This window comes from Barbus barbus (assembly GCF_936440315.1).
Source record: "Barbus barbus genome assembly, chromosome: 38".
NCBI lineage: Eukaryota > Metazoa > Chordata > Actinopteri > Cypriniformes > Cyprinidae > Barbus > Barbus barbus.
In genome coordinates this window covers 21,280,552-21,301,527 of record NC_136716.1, presented here as the reverse complement: position 1 = coordinate 21,301,527, position 20,976 = coordinate 21,280,552, and the positions used below count along the sequence as shown (strand labels likewise).

The 20,976-nt window shown below is 37.2% G+C and overlaps 2 protein-coding genes across 2 annotated transcripts in view; both read left to right on the top strand.

Annotated features, from left to right (window-relative positions):
- Positions 1–22: 22 nt before the first annotated feature.
- On the top strand, positions 23–11,220 carry LOC306857812 (alpha-N-acetylgalactosaminide alpha-2,6-sialyltransferase 2-like). Its single transcript, XM_079397993.1, has 11 exons — positions 23–178; positions 339–446; positions 2,610–2,984; positions 6,472–6,733; positions 7,433–7,598; positions 7,744–7,918; positions 8,203–8,341; positions 8,707–8,810; positions 8,985–9,068; positions 9,402–9,501; positions 10,395–11,220. Exons 3-11 carry the CDS (start codon positions 2,833–2,835, stop codon positions 10,563–10,565), a joined length of 1,353 nt encoding a protein of 450 aa, XP_079254119.1. The 5' UTR covers positions 23–178; positions 339–446; positions 2,610–2,832; the 3' UTR covers positions 10,566–11,220.
- An 8,116-nt stretch (positions 11,221–19,336) lies between these two features.
- LOC306857591 (serine/threonine-protein kinase LMTK1-like) overlaps positions 19,337–20,976 on the top strand; it is a 59,339-nt gene continuing 57,699 nt past the window's right edge. Inside the window, exon 1 of the mRNA XM_079397609.1 lies at positions 19,337–19,400. Within this exon, the coding sequence (XP_079253735.1) occupies positions 19,346–19,400 (55 nt within the window). The 5' untranslated portion in view covers positions 19,337–19,345. The remainder of the gene's footprint in view (positions 19,401–20,976) is intronic.

Sequence of the window (20,976 nt, the reverse complement as noted above, 5' to 3'; positions counted from 1 at the left end):
ACCAGGAAGAGGAGGGGCCACTGTGTGAAAAAGTGTGAAGACAACTGCCTAGTATGTAAATATGGCAGCTGTGATAATTCAGCATGTCATTTTGGGTGTTCTGTGTACGTGTGCATCCTTAACGTCTGTCGTATGATGCCTGAATTTGCACATTCCAGGGTCTGTCTTCAAATGTCAGGTGACTTGTCACAGTTTGTTTTGTTCATTACTGTTGTTATCACCCAGCCCCGAGTTGTGTGTAACCATCTCTCTGTTCTTCTCGTATTTTATGTCTTCCTTTGGGGGAGGGGGAAGGGGAGTTGACCAGTCTCTAGTAGCTGTTACTCTTTTCACAATAGGGCCGCCTTTCGAGCCCAGTGTGTGCGAGTGTGACTGAGAGTTATGTTAAACCAGGCACACTGCTGCTCAACTTCACCCCTCTTCGCTTGACAGGACTTTCCCTTCAGGTATGAGACTCTTATGACTTGTTTTTCAGTTCTTTTCTGTTCACACATTCTGCCAGTTCTCCTTGGATTAAAGGGCTGCTGCGAGTTGCAAGACTTCGAATGTTACATTTGGGCACGGTTACTTTGTCTGATGTGATGTGAAGCTGGTTCTTTTTGTGTTTTTTTTATTTCATTGTCTTAGTTCAGTTTGGGAGATTTGTTTGTTATTTTTAACTCTACTTCTAAAGAGAAATTCTATGCAGTTTCATAAGAGATGCACTTTGGTTTATGGTTTCATTTTCAGACATTACTCAGACTGGGATTGTAACGGAGTAAAAGTGGTTCACACAAATAACATTCTTCTCATTCCACAAATGACAGAAAAAGAATAGCAGGAATTCTGAAGACAAAAAACTCATAAGCCTTTGTGCCTCTGAATTCAGCTTTATTCTACAGTAGTTGAGAATTAAATGTAATTACCAAAACGTTTCGAGAATAGTTTCTGTTCCTAAATGGGATTTATCACTGCTAACTGTGGCATGTGAATCTTCAGGGTATTTTAATGATTCATGAATGTTGAATGGCATACCTAAGGCCATTTTGGAAAGATCGTAATTTCGTATTTCCACTTCTGCTTAAATGACTTTCAAATAATTGTTAATATCACTACATTTGTATTAACAAACCTTATGACCAGATTTTGTTTTTCCACTAAGCGATATATGTGATATATTATCCTTTTTATATTTGCTTTTTCAAATGTTCAAATAAGATTTGTTCCAACTTTCCTCTACAATGGACACTGAAGAAACATAAAATTCCTCATATTTTCACTGGGCAGTATTAAGATTATAATAGTTAGAAGTTGATGAGGCTACCATGGACATAAATTAGCATATAAAAGGTCCTGTCTAGTTGGTTAGCCATGCTTGTCTTTTGTGAAAAGGAAAGGGAAGTGGTGTGTGGCCAAGTATGGTGACCCATACTCAGAATTTGAGCTCTGCATTTAACCCATCCAAGTGTACACTCAGTAGTGAACATACACCCGGAGCAGTGGGCAGCCATTGCTGCGGCGCCCGGGGAGCAGTTGGGGGTTCGGTGCCTTGCTCAAGGGTCTCACCTCAGTCGTGGTATCGAGGCTGTACATTCACTCCCCCCACCTACAATCCCTGCCGGACCTGAGACTCGAACCCATGACCTTCGGGTTACAAGTCCAACTCTATCCATTAGGCCACGACTCAATCAGATCAGAAGTTAGTGGTCATGTCTTCATTGTGATTGGTTGATCACGGACCAATCAGTGACCAGATAGTAATCGCATTACAAAATAGCAACAAAAAAAAATATTGGTTTAAACCAAAAACCACGAGATGTCCATTTCAGTGGGTCTGAAGGGGTTAATGTTATTCTGCTTTAGTGAGGGCCTGACTGTGAACGCTGAGAAAAGTGGGCGTCAGATGTTTTAAAATCTTTTCTTTTGTTATGTGCTAAATAGGCCTACTTTTTGCTTACTTGGCTGCATTCGAACTCAAAATAGTGATCTTGTTTTTTAGTACAAGTATCTAAACATTTTTAAATCAAGATACATTTACTTGATAAGCAAAATTACATGATTTTAAGCCTTATTTTCTGAAAAACCTATTCAAGTTAAGTAAGAAAACAAGACTTAATATGCATTTCACTTCTTATGTAAGTTTATTTAGATTTAAGGTAGTTTAGATAGTTACCAGTACTGGAAAACAAGACAAGAAGTGAAATGTTCTGAGAAATTACATGATGCCAGACACCTCAGCAGGAGATGTGGTCATAGGGAAATATTTCCTCGGGGAGTAATGCTGGCTTCCTAGAAGAACTACTAACAAGCAATTTTACCACAGTATCTCAGGCTTTCCCTCACCCTCTCCTTTATACGTCTCTGAAAACAGCCACATTTTCCGTCTGTATGGTAATTTCATGCTCACTCTTTCTGCCTTTCACCCGTTACCCCCGTTTCTTCCTTTGTCAAATCCTTCCGTCTTTTTGACACTATTAATTAGCATCTGAAACACTCTTTGAGCAAAGGTGCGCTTTGAAACCAGGATCACATCTTCCTGGTTTTCCAGGCCCTTTAATTAAAACAGGATTACTGTGTAGAAGCCTCCATGTGGAGTTTCACTCTCTTGTTTTTTTTCCCTCCTCTCACAGAAGTCCTGGTGGTGCCGGGAGACTCCCACATGTAAAAGCCGGAGCTCAGAATCAACTAATTAACTGGCAACAATCCTCCCAACCCTTTCCCTTGAGGAGCACATTTAAAGCCCAGTTTCATCAAAGCACTGCTTCAACCTTTCCTCAGGAGAACGCTCATGTGCTTACAAGGTGACCAGACGTTCTTGGGAACGCAGACTTGCAACACAAGGAAAGTAGCACGATGTCAGGCCGGCTGCCATCGAGGCTTCTGCTGTGGTTCATTGGATTGTTGGGTGTCGTATTATTGACGTTATTCGTGGTTTGCGTGACTACGCAGACTCAGGTGCCATGGCAAGTGATGAGCCTCAAAAGGTTGTCAAATAAACATTTCAGGTAAAGTGATAACTCTTAAAATTTTATGTGGACATCTTTGCAAACTTCTGAAGAGGATGTTATAGGCCCAGATGCCAATAAAAGACCTTTAACATCTATGGAATATATATATATATATATATATATATATATATATATATATATATATATATATATCAGAATCTATTTATTTATTTTATTTTGGAACCCAAAATGATTCTTCAATGGCATTGATGCGAACCAACAAAACTAACCCTTTTAGAAGCTTTATTTTTTTTGTTACAGTCAGTGTTGTGCAAGTTACTTCCAAACTGTAATACATATAGATTACTTGTTACTGTTATTTAAAACTAATTCCTTATGTTACAATATTACTGTCTCAGAATTGTAATGCGTTACATGACTCCTGTATTACTTTTGAGTTACTTTCACCAAAACAACTACAGAAGTAGAACTTAACATTCTAAAATGTCAAAATGTACTGCAGAGCATTTTACATCCAGTAGAGGGCGATTTGGTGTAGCATAATGACTGTGAGCGATCTAGGCATCTCGCTAGTCTTCTGCCATCTTCATCCATTAGCCACTTTTTCCAGTAGCCCCTCACTGCAGAACAAAGATCCAGGGGGCGGGGTTGGACCCACATCTAGAGGGTGGAGACGGGTAGGTTCAGGTATATGTAAGGTGGGAGGAGTTGAATCTAGATCCAACCACGCCCCCTGGATCTTGTGTTCTGCAGCGAGGAGCATCTTGCTTTTCCACTGGCCAGTGCGAGCCGGGTGGGGCTAATAGCCTCGAAGCTCGAGCACAGAGGCCGAAATCATGCCGCATTTCCACAGCACTCCTGTAAAACCCGCCCTAAACACGCCTTCACTGGACTACTTCACACAATACAAAGTTCCACCAGCGAGAGGGAGATGAATTAAATAAAGACTAACCAATGACAGATTCTGATATAATTATTTAGAGATTATTTACAAACTTGGACACCACACGCAGCTATTGACTGACCACGAACAGGAAATAGAACTTACTTGCTGAATTTTTGATTCGTTAATGTCTTGCTGTTTGTTTTTTTTTTTTTTTTCTGTGAACAATTAAATTTTGGGCTAAAAGTGTGTTACTGAACATGTACCGAGTAAAATATTACTGAAAATTGATTAGTAATGTCTTACACTACTGCGTTACAGCAAAAAGTAATCCGTTACTGTGATGCATTACTTTTGTAACGCTTTACCCCCAACAATGGTCACAAACTAAGAGAGTAATTTCATGTTTTGTTACTCTCCCTGTTTTCAGTAGTGAGGGGGGGGGATTTTACTTTAAATTTATTTGCACAGCACTTTCCACAATAGCCTACATATTATTCCAAAGCAGCTTCACAAACAATATAGGCTAATAAATGTCCCAATGAGCAGCTAAAATTGGTAGCGGAAGGAATAAACTCCCTTAGATGTTTAAGTAGTTAGGCAGAAACCATTTGGGATATCACCTTTCCTTAGTTACCTGCTTTGTTCTGCAGTAACGGACAGAAATGAAGAACATGAGATCTACGGCTTTGGGTCTGCTCCTTTAGTTCAGTCAGGCGTAGAACCGCTCGGCTTTGGCTTTAACTCCGGTGAAGTGTATTGAAATGCACAATCATTGCTCTGAAAGTAGGGTCTGTTGCATGAAATGTAGCACAGATACTTTTAAAAGGGCAAAACTTTCATTTTAACACAAGCATGGTTGGAAAAAAACCCCCAGAAAGTCAGGAAATGGCACAAACTAGCTGTCATTAAAACTTGTTGTTCTGTTAGTAGTATTTAGGGCATTTCAAAATCACTCTTTGAAAACCTGTTTTACCAGTAACGCTCTATAATTATGTTTGAGAATAATGAATCCATGATGAGCTGTTGTTCAGTATTTACATTTAGTCATTTGGCAGACACTTTTATCCAAAGCGACTTACAATTGGGGAATACAAAAAGCGATGTTCGTAACACCAAGTCTCAGTCATTGTTCAAATAAGTACAAGCTAGTAAGGGAAGGAGAGAAAGATAGAGGGAAAGATTAAGGGTTGAAGAAAGATTTTTTTTTTTTTTAGTTTAGGATGACGTCAAGTAGTGCCGAAAGAGATGAGTTTTCAGTTGTTGCTTGAAGATTGACAGGGATCCAGCATTCTGGATAGGGGTGGGAAGATTATTCCACCAGCCAGGAATGGTGAACGAGAATGTTCTGGAGAGTGATTTTGAGCCTCTCTGTGATGGTACCACAAGGCGTCGCTCACTAGCAGATCTCAAACTTCTGGAGGGGATGTAGGTTCGTAATAGTGAGTGGAAGTAGGAGGGTGCTGAGCCTGTGGTAGTTCTGTACGCAAGCATTAGTGTCTTGAACTTGATGCGAGCTGCCACTGGTAGCCAATGCAAGGAGATGAAGAGAGGTGTAACATGCGCTCTTTTGGGCTCGTTGAAGACCAGTGCATTCTGCATTCATTCCAAGGCCGCTGCATTCTGAATCATTTGTAGAGGTTTGATTGTGTTTGATGGCAGACCAGCCAGAAGAGCATTGCAGTAGTCCAGCCTAGAAACGACAAGGGCCTGGACAAGAAGTTGTGCAGCATGCTCTGTCAGAAAGGTCCTGATCTTTCTGATGTTGTGTAGTGCAAACCTGCAGGATCGAGCAGTCTTTGCAATATGTTCTTTGAAGGTCAGCTGGTCATCAAAGATTACAACAAGATTTCTGACCGAAGTTGATGGAGTCATGCTGTAGAGTCGGAGTGGTAGGGAAGACAAGAAGCTCCGTCTTTGCCAGATTGAGCTGTAGGTGATGTTCTTTCATCCATGCCGAGATGTCTGCCAGGCAGCCTGAGATCCGTGCAGCTACCGTTGGGTCATCTGGTTGAAAAGAGAGATAGAGCTAATATAGGAGAAGCCATGTGCATGTATGATGTGCATATTTGAATGAGTGAAGTGTTCGCATGGAAGAAAAAACACAAATTCTGAAAATACAGATTTTTTCAAACAAACTCATCTACATCTTACATGGCTGGAGAGGGAGCAATTTTTATATTTTTGGGTGAACTATTTCTTTATGAATTTTGAAGTATGATGCCAGTAATCAGTTTCCCAACACATTTACATAACTTCACATTATGCACAATGAAGCAATAATGGAAAAGACATTCAGGCATTTTATACTTTCTCTTCCTTGTGGTTTCATTTGATTTATACCTCTGCTTTATATATAGTTTTTATTTCCTTTTCTCTTATTAGTCATCTGCTTTTACTGTGTTGAACAATGAGGCACTTGCCCAGTTATGAAGTGGGCTGTCATGCCTGTTTTCATTAAGATGTGTTTGCTGATGTATCAGATATCAAGTGAGCTATTTTCTATGGCCAACAGTGAAATACTGATGTACGATTCAGTGGTTTCCTTGTTCCTAATGGCCCCTTTAATTGTGGTCTTTGGCTTCATTCTTGCTGTTAGAAAGTCAAAAACATTGCTTAATTTTCTTTTCTTGTCTGCAGGTTTTTTTCTGACAAGAATGACAGCAGTTATTTGGAATATCAACTGTCTGCTGAGAAACAACTGGAGACTGTTGAAGAACATGAGCAGAATTCATCGCAGAAATCAATTGTTCAGGATTCAAGTAGTATTCAGGAGTCAAGAAATGAATCAAAGTCTGATCAAGCAAAGTCAATCACAAACTCCTCACAACCAGTGGCAAAACCCACTGAGCCTGACTTTTTTGGTGACCGGTATGCCACAGATGACATTCCTTCACAAACAGTGAGTGTTTTGTAGGGCCTAGTATTGTATCGTGTCTGTTGGTAAGTGCAATTTCCAGAAGCCACCTGCTTAAAGCCAGTTTCATTGAAGTGTTTGTACAAATGCAGTGGCCATTCAAATTTAATGGTCATTCAAATTCAGCAAAAGTCAGCGGATGTCCGGAGAAAAAGCAAAGCAGTATGTAATAAGCTATGGTTAGTCAGTCACAACAGAACAGCAGCATTTTATTTAGGTGAGACAGAAAAATATTCAATGAAATGTCCCAAATTAAAATAACCAAACATTACGACTCAACTGTGACCAGTGAAAACCATCTGCTCTATAATACAAAAAATACATGGCCTACTGTTCAAAAGTTTTTATTTTTATTTTTTTAATTATTTTTATTCAGCAAGAATGCTGAATTTGATCAAAAGTTACAGTAAAGACATGTACAAAAGAATAAATGTTGTTATTTTAAACTTTCTGTTCATAATAGAATCCTGAAATAAAATGTATCATGGCTTCCACAAAAAAATTGCCGTTTTCAACATTGATAATCATAAGAAATGTTTCTTAAGCACCAAAACGGGTACAATTACTTTAAAATCTAAATTTTTAGCATTTAACTGTCAGCCATTGTTGTTTAAATGTGAAAATAGTGTTTTGAACTGCCCTGAAATATACTAACCACTCTCTGAATATTTGTTTTTATTGCAGAACTGTTCTAAAAATATTAGGAAGCATGTACCTCAGACTCGATTTGCTGAGATGTTTCTACCCAATATTCCAGTGCTCCAGTGGGCAAAGCATTTTAGTCCAGAAGAGTACCAGCGGTTGAGTCACTACAGTGGAGCACACGGCTGGGGAAGTGTCAGTGCCGAAGGTGTGTTGTTTTTGGGTATCTGCTTGAAGTCACTAATCTTCTAAAACTTCAAATTTACTTGCTCAGAGTGTATTTATTGTCCAAGGTTTCATTTGTCTTTTTTTTTTTTTTTTTTTTGGGGATTTGTGTCCGTTGTTGTTCACAGTGTTGAACAGCTCACTGGCGATTTTAAATACAACTGCAAATCGGTTGATGTTTGATGATTGGGAGAATAGAGCAAACAGATCTGAGTGTATTCGCTGTGCTGTGGTGGGAAATGGTGGCATACTGAATGGTTCAAGTAAAGGCAAGGAGATCGATGAACATGACTATGTCTTCAGGTGAGGAGGTTGATCATTAAAAGATATTAATATTTATTATCTTGTTGCTCCTCAAAGTGAGTCAAATCTCAGAAAGACAGTATGTGCATGTCTTATGCACATCTTATACTGTTGTCTGAAAGTCTTTCACTGATTTGTATGCTTTTTTTAATGGTGTAGTTTTACTTTAAATCAATGTTTTGGGTTATGTTTTAATTATTTAGACTCTTCTCTCGCTAAAAGCGAAGGATAATCATGTTTATTGATTAATATCAGAATAATTCTCTTTGGTCTCCCATCTCTAGGGTAAATGGTGCGGCTCTAACAGGGTTTGAGAATGATGTGGGATCCCGGACTTCATTCTACACATTCTCAACCAACACCATGCGAAACTCTATGCGTAGCTATGCTCACGTAGGCTACAGAGGTCCACCTATATCCAAGGTAAGCATCGTTAAAAGATAAGACTCACTAACTCCACTGCTTGTCAAAATTATTATATTAAGTGAAATTGAATCCTTTGACTATGATTTGTTCTATGACAGACTGGTATTGATTTGACTTTCCTCCGGTTTAGAGAAAATGGTGTGAAAGTTGATAATAAAGCAAACAAATTTTCTCACTACAGTTTACATTATGCATTTTATTACAGTGCAATCAAGGTATGTCTTCCCTGGAAATGGAACCCGTGGTGTTGGCCTTGCTCTAAAAGTTAAACACCCTTTTGTTTAGGGAAGTGTGTTCATGTTGAGTTGGGACGTTGTATGCTGCTAACTATCTCTTATTTCTGTTTATCTCCATCTGTGTAGGAAACCAAGTACATATTCCTGCCAGACCATGACAGAGATTATATTCTTATGACGGCGGCTTCCACACACACAGCAATTGATAAAGGCCCTGAGCGCAGCAAAAAGTAAATATATGTAAACTGACACGTCCAAAGTTCCTAACACGTATCCTTGATCACTACATCAGATAAAGTCCAACTCTCACTGCTTTAATTTTGTAGATAAAAGACACTTTTATAATATAACACATTATATGCACAAAAAAGACTCAATTTAATTATAATGCATATCTCTTTCAGCCCCCCTTCATATTTTGGTGAAGATGTGACCGTAGAAAAATTCAAAATCTACCACCCAGACTTTATACGCTACCTCAGAAACAGGTAAGCTTTGATCATTCTAATATGCTGATTTGCTGCTCAATAAACATTTCTTATCATTATCAATGTTGAAAACAGTTGTGCTTCCTAATATTTTTGTGGAACCCGTGATTTTCAGGACTCTTTGTTGAATAGAGTTCAAAAGGACAGTTGAAATTGTGGGAGAAGAAAGATCCCACAGAGTAATATGAGAGTGGCCATTATAAACAAATATTTGACCACAGATCATCCTGAGTTGGTTGGATGATTTAAATGGACTGGATTATCTTTTTTGTTTTGTTGGTCTCCATTTGTATGTATGTGTTGAAGTTTAACACTTTCCGTTTTCTCATCAAGGTTTCTGCATTCAAACCTTCTTAGAACAGGCGCGAGAGGAATTTACAGGCCGTCCACAGGAGCAGTGATGCTCCTAGCTGCTATTCATACATGTGACCAGGTTTGTTTCTGGTTTTTTTTTTTTTTTGAGATTTTAATGAACTCAAACAGGTTCCTTAAGAATGTGTTCTGCTTTAAAATTAGTAGCAACACCCATATCCTATCTGTCCAATTTTATAAGTGTGTCACAATAGATAACAACATAATGACTATGTACAGATCATTGTACCTAAACTTGTAAGCAAACACTTACAATAACCTTACAAGTTTGTCAAAGGTTTAAACACTTCTTAATGACACTTATTTAACATATGCTAGATGTGTAATCTAAACAGACAGGACAGGTGACCTCGGTTATGACATATTGAAGATGCACAGCAACAGTATTGCTGTCATAAAAGCAACCCAGGCTTAATCAAAAAAGCATTTCAAAATGTTCCTACACAACATTAACTGCTGGTTTTGTTCCTTCTCGAACAAATTATGATTGTGGGGCAGATTATCTACTAGCAAAATTGAATTTTCATGCTGTTCCTTGCATAATAGTGTGTTCGGCCCTGAAAAAAGTTTTACCATAGTGCATGATTTGTTTAGAATACATTTTAATATATGCAAAACATAACCTCCACATAACCGGCTTTTCTCTTTAGTAAACTTGCTCGGTAGCTCACCTGGTACAGCATTGCACTAGAGATATGGCGTGATCGTGTACGAGTCTGGTAAAACACAAGTCATGATGAAAGCCCAAAGACTCATAGAAGCAAGCTAAACTTACATGGCTGCTTCAGCAACAGACACAAAACCAAAACAAAAAAACAATGGCAATACTATCATTTAGGCTTTACTGTAGATTCAAAGCCTATTATTATTTTCAAATGATGGCATATTAACCTTTTAACCTTTTTTGTCTGCCAAGGAAAGCTAGTGATATGATGGTGTTTGTTTTATTAACAGGTTGATGCTTACGGGTTCATGACTCCTGACTACACTTTGTATTCAGACCACTACTACGACAAACAGCGGCATCCAGTGCATTTTTATGCCAATCATGACATGCGAATGGAAATGAGGTTGTGGCAAGAGCTGCATAATGCCGGACTGATCAATCTCTTCATGCGCCAGTAAGCACAAATGGATGGACGCTACGCATTGTAAAGGGTGTTTCTTATTGTCAGAACTGAAAAATCTCTGGTAGGCGTGTGCAGAACAAACCTGTTACTCTTCCCTCAGTATTAGACATATTTGCCTTTTGAAGGAAAAGTTCAGAATTGTTGTTCAATATTTGTTCACACATATTGAGTCATTTCACGTCAAGGCCGGGCAGGATGAATCAGAAGACTTCTCAAACGATGAACTGTCATGGCGTGTGAGAAACAGCGAGAGTTTAAAAGATTCAGAGAATCACAAGTGAAAGATAATCAACCAAAGAGAATATTTAATATAATTAATCCTCTTTTTCTAACATGGTATGTGAGAGTATAAATGTTTCTAGATCCATTCAAAATGTACTTGTTGCATCATGTGGAAATCAAGAAGGATTTTCTGTTTTTAAGAGATTTTTTTTATATTTTTTTTACAGCTTAACTTTACTTGGAAGCTTTAAAGTGCAATATCTTATAGTTGAATCAAAATGTGAATTTCTTCTGTGATTTATTTGATCCTGCTAATGCTATGGTCTGTTTGGTCACTTGATGCTATCTCTTGATTGTATTTAACACATTTTGTACCAAATAATTTAACTGCTATGTTCACTCTGGGCAAATTAACTGGTTTAGAGATTCACCACACTCCTGGTTAGAGTTCAAAAATCATTCCACTTTTATAAAACAGTTCAGTATTTTTGGAAACAGATGCTAGTAACAAAAATTGAAAGATGGTCCTACAGCAAGGGTATATTTAAGCTCTGAATAAATCCTTTGAAATGGTGTTGTTGATTATAAAAGATATGCCTTCTGTTTTGTCTCAGAATGATGTGGATATGGCCTTAGTTATAGTGTAGAAATCAATTCTATATAGTTTGGTTTAAAAAGAACTTAAACGTGTTCAGAGTGAAATCTAGTAGATTGATATATACGTAATGTACTTTCAGTCAATGGGCTTAATTATATCATCACTTCCTTAAGGAATTTGATCACATCTAAGATAAGTCCAGTTTGAGGGCGCAATGTAGCCTACAATAATTTCCCTAAACCAGCTGTCATCAGGACATAAACCAATACTTCATTTAGATTTGAATATATTTTACATGTAAGGAAAAGAGAATATGCATATGCTCTTAAACAAAAGGTTTTCACAGTGATGCCATATAGAACCATTTCAGTTCCCCAAATAACTTATCAGTGAACAGTTCTTAGCAGAAGCATTTTTATTAGTGTGAAGAACATTTTAACCTTTTTTCCACTATAAAGAACCTTTTTGTGCAAAGTATAATTCCATGGATGTTAAAGGTTCTTAATAGAACTATAAATGAGTTCGACATCATGGTTCTGGCTAAGTAGGCCCAGAGCTGTTAATAAACGTTCTTATGTAAGCCTACGGGACTGTAGCAACTCTGTTTCTCAAGGGCTCTGAGTAGGCCTATAGTGTGTCAACATGTCATACATTTGTCATTTAAGCAGGCCTGCCAACGTTTGAGTTCAACATGTGAGAATTCACAAGTCCCAGTGTTCAGGAATCGGTGTGTTTATGTGTTTTAAATATCAATAAAAGAGAAAAATTGGATAAACAATATTCTAGAGGCCATTGCAAGGGTTGCTCATAAACTAGAATTCCGATAACGTTGCTGCAACTTGTGATTTGTATTTCCCCCCTCTTCTGCCATCTAGTGCTGAATGTGTGCACACCTCAGTTTAGTGCTCTGTCTGTGTAATTAATGGTTGAATTATAAGACCTGAAAACGAATTGCAATATGACTCATGTGAATGAAGCAAAAATGTGGCCTTAAAAGACCTGGTTGGAGACCTGACAGAAACAGCATTATCGTTCTTTTTTTACTACCGAGAACCTGTGAATTTATGCAATTACAGACTGTTCTTTGATAATCTGCCATCATTTATGTCCTCTCTGTATCAGGAATAGTTCTCCCAAAAATAAACATTTACTAAAAATATACTCGCCCTCAGGCTATCCAAGATGTAGATGAGTTTGTTTCTTCATCGTAACAGATTTGGATAAATTTAGCATTACATCACTTGCTCAGTGGATCCTCTGCAGTGAATGGGTGCCGTCATAATGAGAGTTCAAACAGCTGATAAAAACATAAGTAAACTCCAGTCCATCCGTTAATGTCTTGTGAAGCAAAAAGATTTTTTTTGTTGTTGTTGTAATAAAGCCGTCATTAAGATGTGTATATGCTTCCAGCTAAATAGAATCCTCTATCCATAAAAATGTCTTTCTTCAAAAAAAAAAAAGAAAAAAAAAAAAGTCATCTAGTCTGAATCAGGAGAGAAAAACAAACTCATTTGCATCTTGGAAGGCCAGAGAGAGAGAGAACACGCAAATGTTCATTTTTTGGGGTGATTTATTCCTTTAACTGTACTTTAACTGTAGATTAAAACTACAGCAGTTGTTATTTGTATTGGAAATGTGCCTAAAATAAGCATGAATTCACTTGCTATTTATAGTCAGTTCCAAAGAATGAGGAGTCTTATTCTTTGTCATATTTGTGGCGTTATGCGATGAGAGTTACATAATAGAGCTATAAGCAGTAACATGCATATATTAGCTTATTCGTACGTACTGCATGTCTTATGCACATTCTTTCTCTTCTCATTGTTTTTTGTTTTTCTCTCACATTCAAACGTTGAATTCCCCCAGTCTCTTAGTAGTATTAACATGGCAGAGCACGAGAGTCTGTGCAAATACAAACCGAGCCGATTTAGTGGCTCTGTTTTGCTCTCTTGTATTTGGCCCCTGGCTCTAGACTTCAGAAGTGACAGCTCAGCTCTGATAGCTGTTCACACACATATACCTTGATGTGCGTTAGGTTGTGCTCCTGTGTATAATCACTTTACTGTGTGTCCAGCTTTTGGTTGGCTGTTGCAGTCGGTTAAGGAAGGAGCATGTAATCGAGTTAGATGCCTGTTTGCCACACAGCCAAGTGGATCAGAACAGAAGAGGGAAGATGACAAATGGGGGGAAAGGCTAAAGAACACTCGAGGGGCTTTCTGGTTTAAATTAAGCATCCTAAGACACGGCAATTTATTATGTAAGCTGTTATTATTCACGACACAAAGATGCATCATGAAAGAAATGAAATTTCTCCTTTTAGAAATGTATGTATGCCTCATAATGAAAAACACAGCATTTGTCATAGCTGTCACAATATGCAATTTAATCACACATCATGTTGTACCATCAAAACTGTTTTGCAAAAATAATTGCATGTGTGTTTCTAAGTGCATACTGATTGGCCTCCTCCTGATGTTCTCTCTGAGAGATGTTCTTTCTCTATAATCTGCTGAAGCTCTCAGATCAAACTCAGCTTTGCTCAGATGGTCACGAGCACACCAGAGATTCTCAGAGAGGCTTTCAAACCTCTTGAGCAACTTATAATTTACATCTGAGAGCTCCAGCAGAGTTGAGAGGAATTTCAAAAGTATGTAGTCATTACACCTATTGAGAGCCTTTTCGTTAAAAATAACACCACGTCTTTTCTTCTGTGTAGAAAATATTGCACGCAGAGTTGCAATTCTGCAATAATGTTGTCTGTAATTGGCAATTCTTGACCCTCTTTGCTTTAATATGTCAGATAATGCACTAATCAAGTGTAATGGACATGATTGTAAGAGACCGCTAAGCTATCACAGGATTGGTAGTCGGTGCAACTTTCTAGAACAATCAAGTTGCAAAAACTTAAACTGGAGGCGAGCTGCTTGCTTCAACGGTAATAACAGCACAAAAATAAATAAAAGCACTTTTACTGAAAGCTACTCTCTTTAATCATCACAGGCTCCAGAAATTTGAGACATGTTTTCAATAAATATTGGAATCTCAGTCTGTTTGTACACATTTAGTACTATGAGTGTTGAGTCCTCTCTTTATAGGCTAGATGTGTGCAATAATTGTTGTATATGGTTGAGATCTTGGAAAAGTTTGGTATTGGTAAATTTGTTAAAAGGGTCATATGATGCTATTTTAAAGTTCATTATTTTGTATATTTGGATTAACAGAATGTGTTGACATGCTTTAATGTTCAAAAACCACATTATTTTTCAAATACTGTACATTATTGTAGTTCCTCTATGCCCCGCCTCTCTCAAACGCGTCGTTCTCTACAAAGCCCCTTCTTCCGACAAGTGGAGTCTGCTCTGATTGGCCAACTGACCCAGTGCATTGTGATTGGCCGAACACCACAAGCACGCGTCAGAAATGTAAGGCCTCTTACCATAATCGCGAGCTTCAACTTTCAGGTTAGTTTTATCAGTTCAAGCCTGAGAGGGGAACAGAGTCTTGTGACAGACACAGTGATGATGCTCGTATGTATTTGCAGTACACAAGCCTCGGTTTAGACGATTTCTGACGGGCTGTACACTCTGCTGTGATGTCACCCTGTTCCCCTCACACACACACACTCACGCACACACACACACACGACGCATTATGCGCAAAACTCCTTATTTGAACAGTCAATAGCAAACACTTGAACTTATAACAAAACATACTTACAGTCGCTGATTCAGAAGCGCCAGATTGTCATAGCAAAGTCGGAATTGAACCCTTTTCTTTTTTTTTTTTTTTTTTAGAAATAGCCTTAGTGCACAGCTAGCCTTGTACTCTCAGGTTCACGAAACTGTCGTCCAGAAAATTCGAACTTTTGGGTTGTGTTGTAAACAAATCTTAACCAATGATTCCTAATTGCATCTACTTTCAGAAGGCCAAATAAAGTGCTTTTGCTTTCACATAGAAGCACACAGTGTCTCCCTGACATGGCTGCATCAACACTACTGCAGTTACTGAAACCACGCCTTCTTTCTTTGCATGAACATTTGGCCAGTGTCCAAATATCTCCACATCGTGACGTAGACATGTGGGGTGTGTTTGAATGAGCTGTTTTAGGTGGGTGTGGACGAGTCTTAACTTTTATAAAGAATATTTCTTTGGGTTTGAGACTTTAGTCTTTGCAACTTCAGGGATCTTATCTATGCACAAACAGCTTGTAACACTCCAAAGAGAAAGGAAACCTTGAAATCGTATCATATGACCCCTTTAATGACTTTAAACCCAAAAGTCTCTTATACCAAGGGTTGCATTTATTTAATTATAAATACAGTAATATTCACAAGAAACATTTCTTATTATTATCATCAATGTTGACAACATTTGTGCTGCTTAATATTTTTGTGGAAACTGTACCTTTCTGTTGAGTTTCTTTGATAAATAGGAACAATTATTTGAAATGCAATTTGTTTGGTAAAGAAGTCTTTAAAATTTTACTTTTGATCATTTTAATGCATCCTTGCTGAATAAAATAACTAATTTTAAAAAATAAAATAAAATCTTCCTGACCCCAAACTTTTGAATGGAAGTGTGTAACAGAACAGTATTACCATTTGATGCCATTACGTAACATAGTACAGCCAAAGTATTTTAGTAATGGTACTGTATGTGGTGCACCTCCATGTGATGAAAAGTTGTCAAAGCCAACAAGAAATATTTACATTCATGATACATATTTTGATCTTATTTTAAATGATTTATGTCTTCACAGAGGTAAAATGGGTTGCCAGCATGGTTTCATTTTCATTTTACATGTTAACTGACTGTATTCATTGTATTACTTACATTATCACTTCACTGTTGCATTTAGCTCTCAGAAACATGCATCTATTACACTATTAGCTTTGTAAGACTATAAATGGTACGCTCATTTCATGAGAACATAAAGAAATTAGCATGGCAACAGTCTGCTTAATGCAGTATCATGGCACAGCGATGGTATCCATTCCAATGGAAATATTGAGGTACTTTAATAAAACACCAAGATGATAAACAGTAGACATTTTTTTTTCACAGCTTGTTTTGCTGATATTTTCCAAGGGTGCCAATGAAGGACACTGTATAGGCCTAAGCTCATGTGGGTGTTATTGGTGTGTGTTGTCTTAATGAAAGTTGTGTGTTAAGCTTTGTGTTAAGGTCGAGCCCTTCAGCTCATGTGAATGGTTCAGAAGAGGCCAATGTTGTGTTTAATTGTTTGAGCTCAAGTCTAATTATTTGATGTTAACATTATTCTGAGATTATGGCTCCCTGGTGGAGATTTAACTTCTGAAGGCATTTGTTGGTGGTTGAGGCTATTTAGTCTGCTCTGGATATTTAAGACCATACTGGACTCTCAGATCAATTAAGAAACACCTGCTCTTTACCCCTTGTGTGGTATTATTTGCATCTGATTCTAAACTGGGGGTCTTGTAGCTAAAATGTTCATGATTCAGTATAGTCTAATGCTTTGGTAGGTTTTATGGGATATCTTATAAATCTCTTGTGGATAAACTATGCTCACACTTCCTCTTGCCTTCATTCTTGGTCTCTCCCACTTATACACTGTTAATATCTCAGTCAATGTGACTAGCCAGTAACTAATGTAATTTTGGAGGGAAGTCTCCTGCCTGAGCACCCTTTAAGAGGTTGTGTTTCAGCTCCAATGCACTCATAGCCAGAATGATTATTTAGATAACAAGTAAACGCACATACTATGCATTTATGCACCAACAGTTTTATCAGTTTCTCATGAGCTTAAAAATTTGATCTAAATTCCCAGATGATTAAAAATGGTTTAAAAAAAAAAAAAATTGTATCAATGTATGTACACTACTATTCAAAATTGTAGGGTCAGTAAGATTTTTTCTTTTTTTTAAGGAAGTCTCTTGAAACCTAATTTCCACCGCTGGATAAAATAAAAATTCAGACTTCCTTAGAATTATGAGATATAATGTATGTATTTGTGTGTGTGTGTGTGTGCATATGTATATATGTTTGTGACATTAATTGTCGGTGAGATCAGACAATATACTGTATATAATTTTTTTATCATGTCTGTAACATTCTTCATTAGTGTTGCTTGAAACCAGTAAGAATGGGTCATGTCCTGATCCCATTCCTCCTCTCTCGCTCTGTCCATTTTCATGTTTCTATTCTACTGTTCTCTACATAAAAAGGCACAAAGACTAAAAAAGAGAGGGAAAAAAGCATAGCAATTCATGGATTTCTGTTTTTCACCTGCAGACATGTGAACAGAGGTAGATTTCAGCAGTGTGTGTGAGTATAAGAAAAGTGGGAGAGAATAAAGAAAGGCACTTTTAACATTCATCTCAGCACTGTATGAACACACTCTAGCTATAGCGTTTCCACAGCAACCCTTACAGAGTGACATGTTGTCTCAGACAAACCCAATGCTTGACATTATGACTCTAGCCTCTGAACCATCTTCCTGTTAGGACAACCAAACACAGTGTAAGGGCATATGGGTTCATGCGTCTTCAGATTTGGAAACATGACATGAATGCTGCAGAAGCGTATTGACTTTGATGATACTATATCTTTTATCTTGTGCTATACTTCTTGTAAGCCTCTATGCCTTTGTTGTTTTCAAAGATCTGTTGTGCTTTTCCAAGAGTAAAGCCTGTTTTTCATTTTTCTTATTTTTTGAAAGTTAAAATTTTTAATATATTTTCAAATATAATTTATTCCTGTGATAGCAAAGCTAAATCTTCACCAGCCATTACTCCAGTCTTCAGTGTCACATGGCTCTTCAGAAACCATTTCATGCTAATTTCGTCTTATTATTATTATTATTATAGTATTTAAACTATGGGAATATATATGTATATATATATATGTGTATATAATAATACAAATATTTAATTTATTGTAGCCATTGCACAATTATTATTATTATTATTATTATTGTGTAGACTTCAACACAGTTGGACCAGACGTACCCATATTATTTTTTAAAAAGTGAATATATTAGTGAATATATTAAGGGATTAATTACTGCAATACTTAATTGCATGTTGAGAATAGTTTAATGATATCAAAATCATTCCAAGTATGGAAAGTATATGATGTAGTAGTGTTTTGAATTATGAATTACACAAAAATGCATTATTAGAGGGGAAAACAAATATTCAATAAATAATTACTGTTGCAGTTAAATATTAATCAGAATAAGCACGTTATTGGCTATTGTACGTCAGTTTCAAACATGGTTCATCCAATCACAGTTCAGAGTCGAACTTGTCTTATAATGAAAATCTTATCTTATAATGATCAATTATGCAAGAATCCAGGTGTTTTCCAATGACTCGCATCATTCAAAAGTTGTGACCCCTCGACCAGTTCCGTGAATTGTAATGTACCATAAAAGAGGCGTTTTATTTCTTTTTGTTTCTTGGTTTAATGTTAGCGTCAGTCACCAGTGCGCTTGTGGCGCAATCTCCTCCCCTTCAGCGGATTCCAGCAGAAGCAGTCCGCCTGAGATTCTGTGGAGGTGAGCAAAGATGGCGTTCAGCACTGAACAGCTCCCGTCGGGCTTTTTAACAAGCACTTTCATTTGAGCTTAGATCAATCAATTAAAACGAAAGCCAGAATTCGCCTTGGGTTTCTCCTTCAGTCGGAACGCAAGGAATGCTCCACAGGACGCTCGCTTCATTTGGTGCAGAGAAGCAGCAGAGACCCTCTCCACGAGAATGACCAGAGAAGATTCAAATGAACACGGCAAAACCCATCCATAAGATAATGCACTGCATAACCAGTGGATTTTCTGCCTATCCCCCTGTTTTGGCTCTATAGCATGGAGGAGCGAGAAAATGACATGTTTGAACAGAAAATAAACTCTTTTATTTAACATCAGAGACGTCGTTACTGGACTTCACGTTATCTTCAGCATGTCTGTTACACTGCTGGTCATGTCTGCGTCGTTTTTCAACCCTAGTTTTGCGCTGAGCTCTCATTTTGACTCAGGTAGGCTTTTTTATATATGCATCTGTGTTTTATGTTTTTAATGCACGTATGTGATTCAGTAAAACCCGCTTCTGTTTGTGGTGATGCGCAAAATGCTCCTCTCAGCAGCATATGAAGAGCTGCTAGAATGAGATCTTCTATTAGAAGCGTTTTGAATGATTGCACTTGTAGGGGGAAATACTCCTAAACTGATAATTGTATTGTTTTGTTTTTTTTAACGATTTATATAAGATTGTCTTATAATTTCGGTTCATAAACCACAGGTGAAAGCAACAAAATGACTCAATTTACCTCTCCACACGTCCATTGACTCGCATGCCAAAGGTGAGAGGTGGAGGTGTAAGACTGGGTGATTGATGCACAGGTAGCCATTTCTGATTGGACAAGCAGGACACTATCAACCTCCAGGGAGGTGTGTGTGTGTGTGTGTGTGTGTGTGTGTGTGTGTGTGTGTGTGTGTGTGTGTGTGTGTGTGTGTGTGTGTGTGTGTGTGTGTGTGTGTGTGTGAGTGAGTGAGTGAGTGAGTGAGTGAGTGAGTGAGTGAGTGAGTGAGTGAGTGAGTGAGTGAGTGAGTGAGTGAGTGAGTGAGTGAGTGAGTGAGTAACTAATTCAGAATATAATGACTGGTAAATGAGGAAGAGCATAACTTCAGTTCATGACAAGGTCAATTAATGGAATTAATGGCTAATTTAAGACAAGTACACACAGATATAGAGTCATTTTTAAAATAGCAAATTACATCTTCAATATGCTTATGGTATATATCATGAAGGTTCATAAGATGGAAAGCTCCAGAAATTGGGTCAAGCCACATCAAATAGCTGCAAAAAAACAAAACAATGGCCTGAAATCGTTCATGACTTTTATTTAGGGTGAATACAGGTAAAGTGGCACACTTAAAGATCAGTTGTTGTTTTAAATAAGATTTTAATTAAGAAGAAAAATTTGAAATGAATTCAGAAAAATATGGTGTGGAAACTATTTTCATTAAATTTCACAAACAAATGGAAATGGAAAATGAATTGAATTAAACATGAAATTTGAAGTAGAAAAACAAAAAAGTATTTTCTTGTAAAACTTATTAGAATAATCGTATTTACTACTAAAAAAATTTTTTTACAATGTAATGCTGAAATGTAATGCAAGAATGTGCAATAAACATGCTTGATTATCCTTAAGTTTATCACTTTACCAATTAGCTTGTTTTTTTTTTTTTTAAATGAATCTAAAGAAAATACATAAAATATCAGGTGACACTAATTGAAGCTCCATTGCAACACCTCACATTGTTCTAAACCTTTTTATTTATTTTAATTATTTTATTATTTTTTTTATATTTTCTTTTAATTATTTTTTTAATTCATTTTATGAGTGAAGAATCCTCAAAATAGGAAATTGTCAGTTTATAGTCTTTCAGGCTCCAGAAAGGGCAAAAAAAACATTGTGGAATTGTTCATATGACTCTTGAAAGTCTTCATACAATAGTTTTGTGAGAAGAAGACCTGAATTTCTTTTCTTTTTGTTTTCTAAAAATCTTGCCCTCCCTTACACTGTAAAAAATTTCAGATCTCCCAAC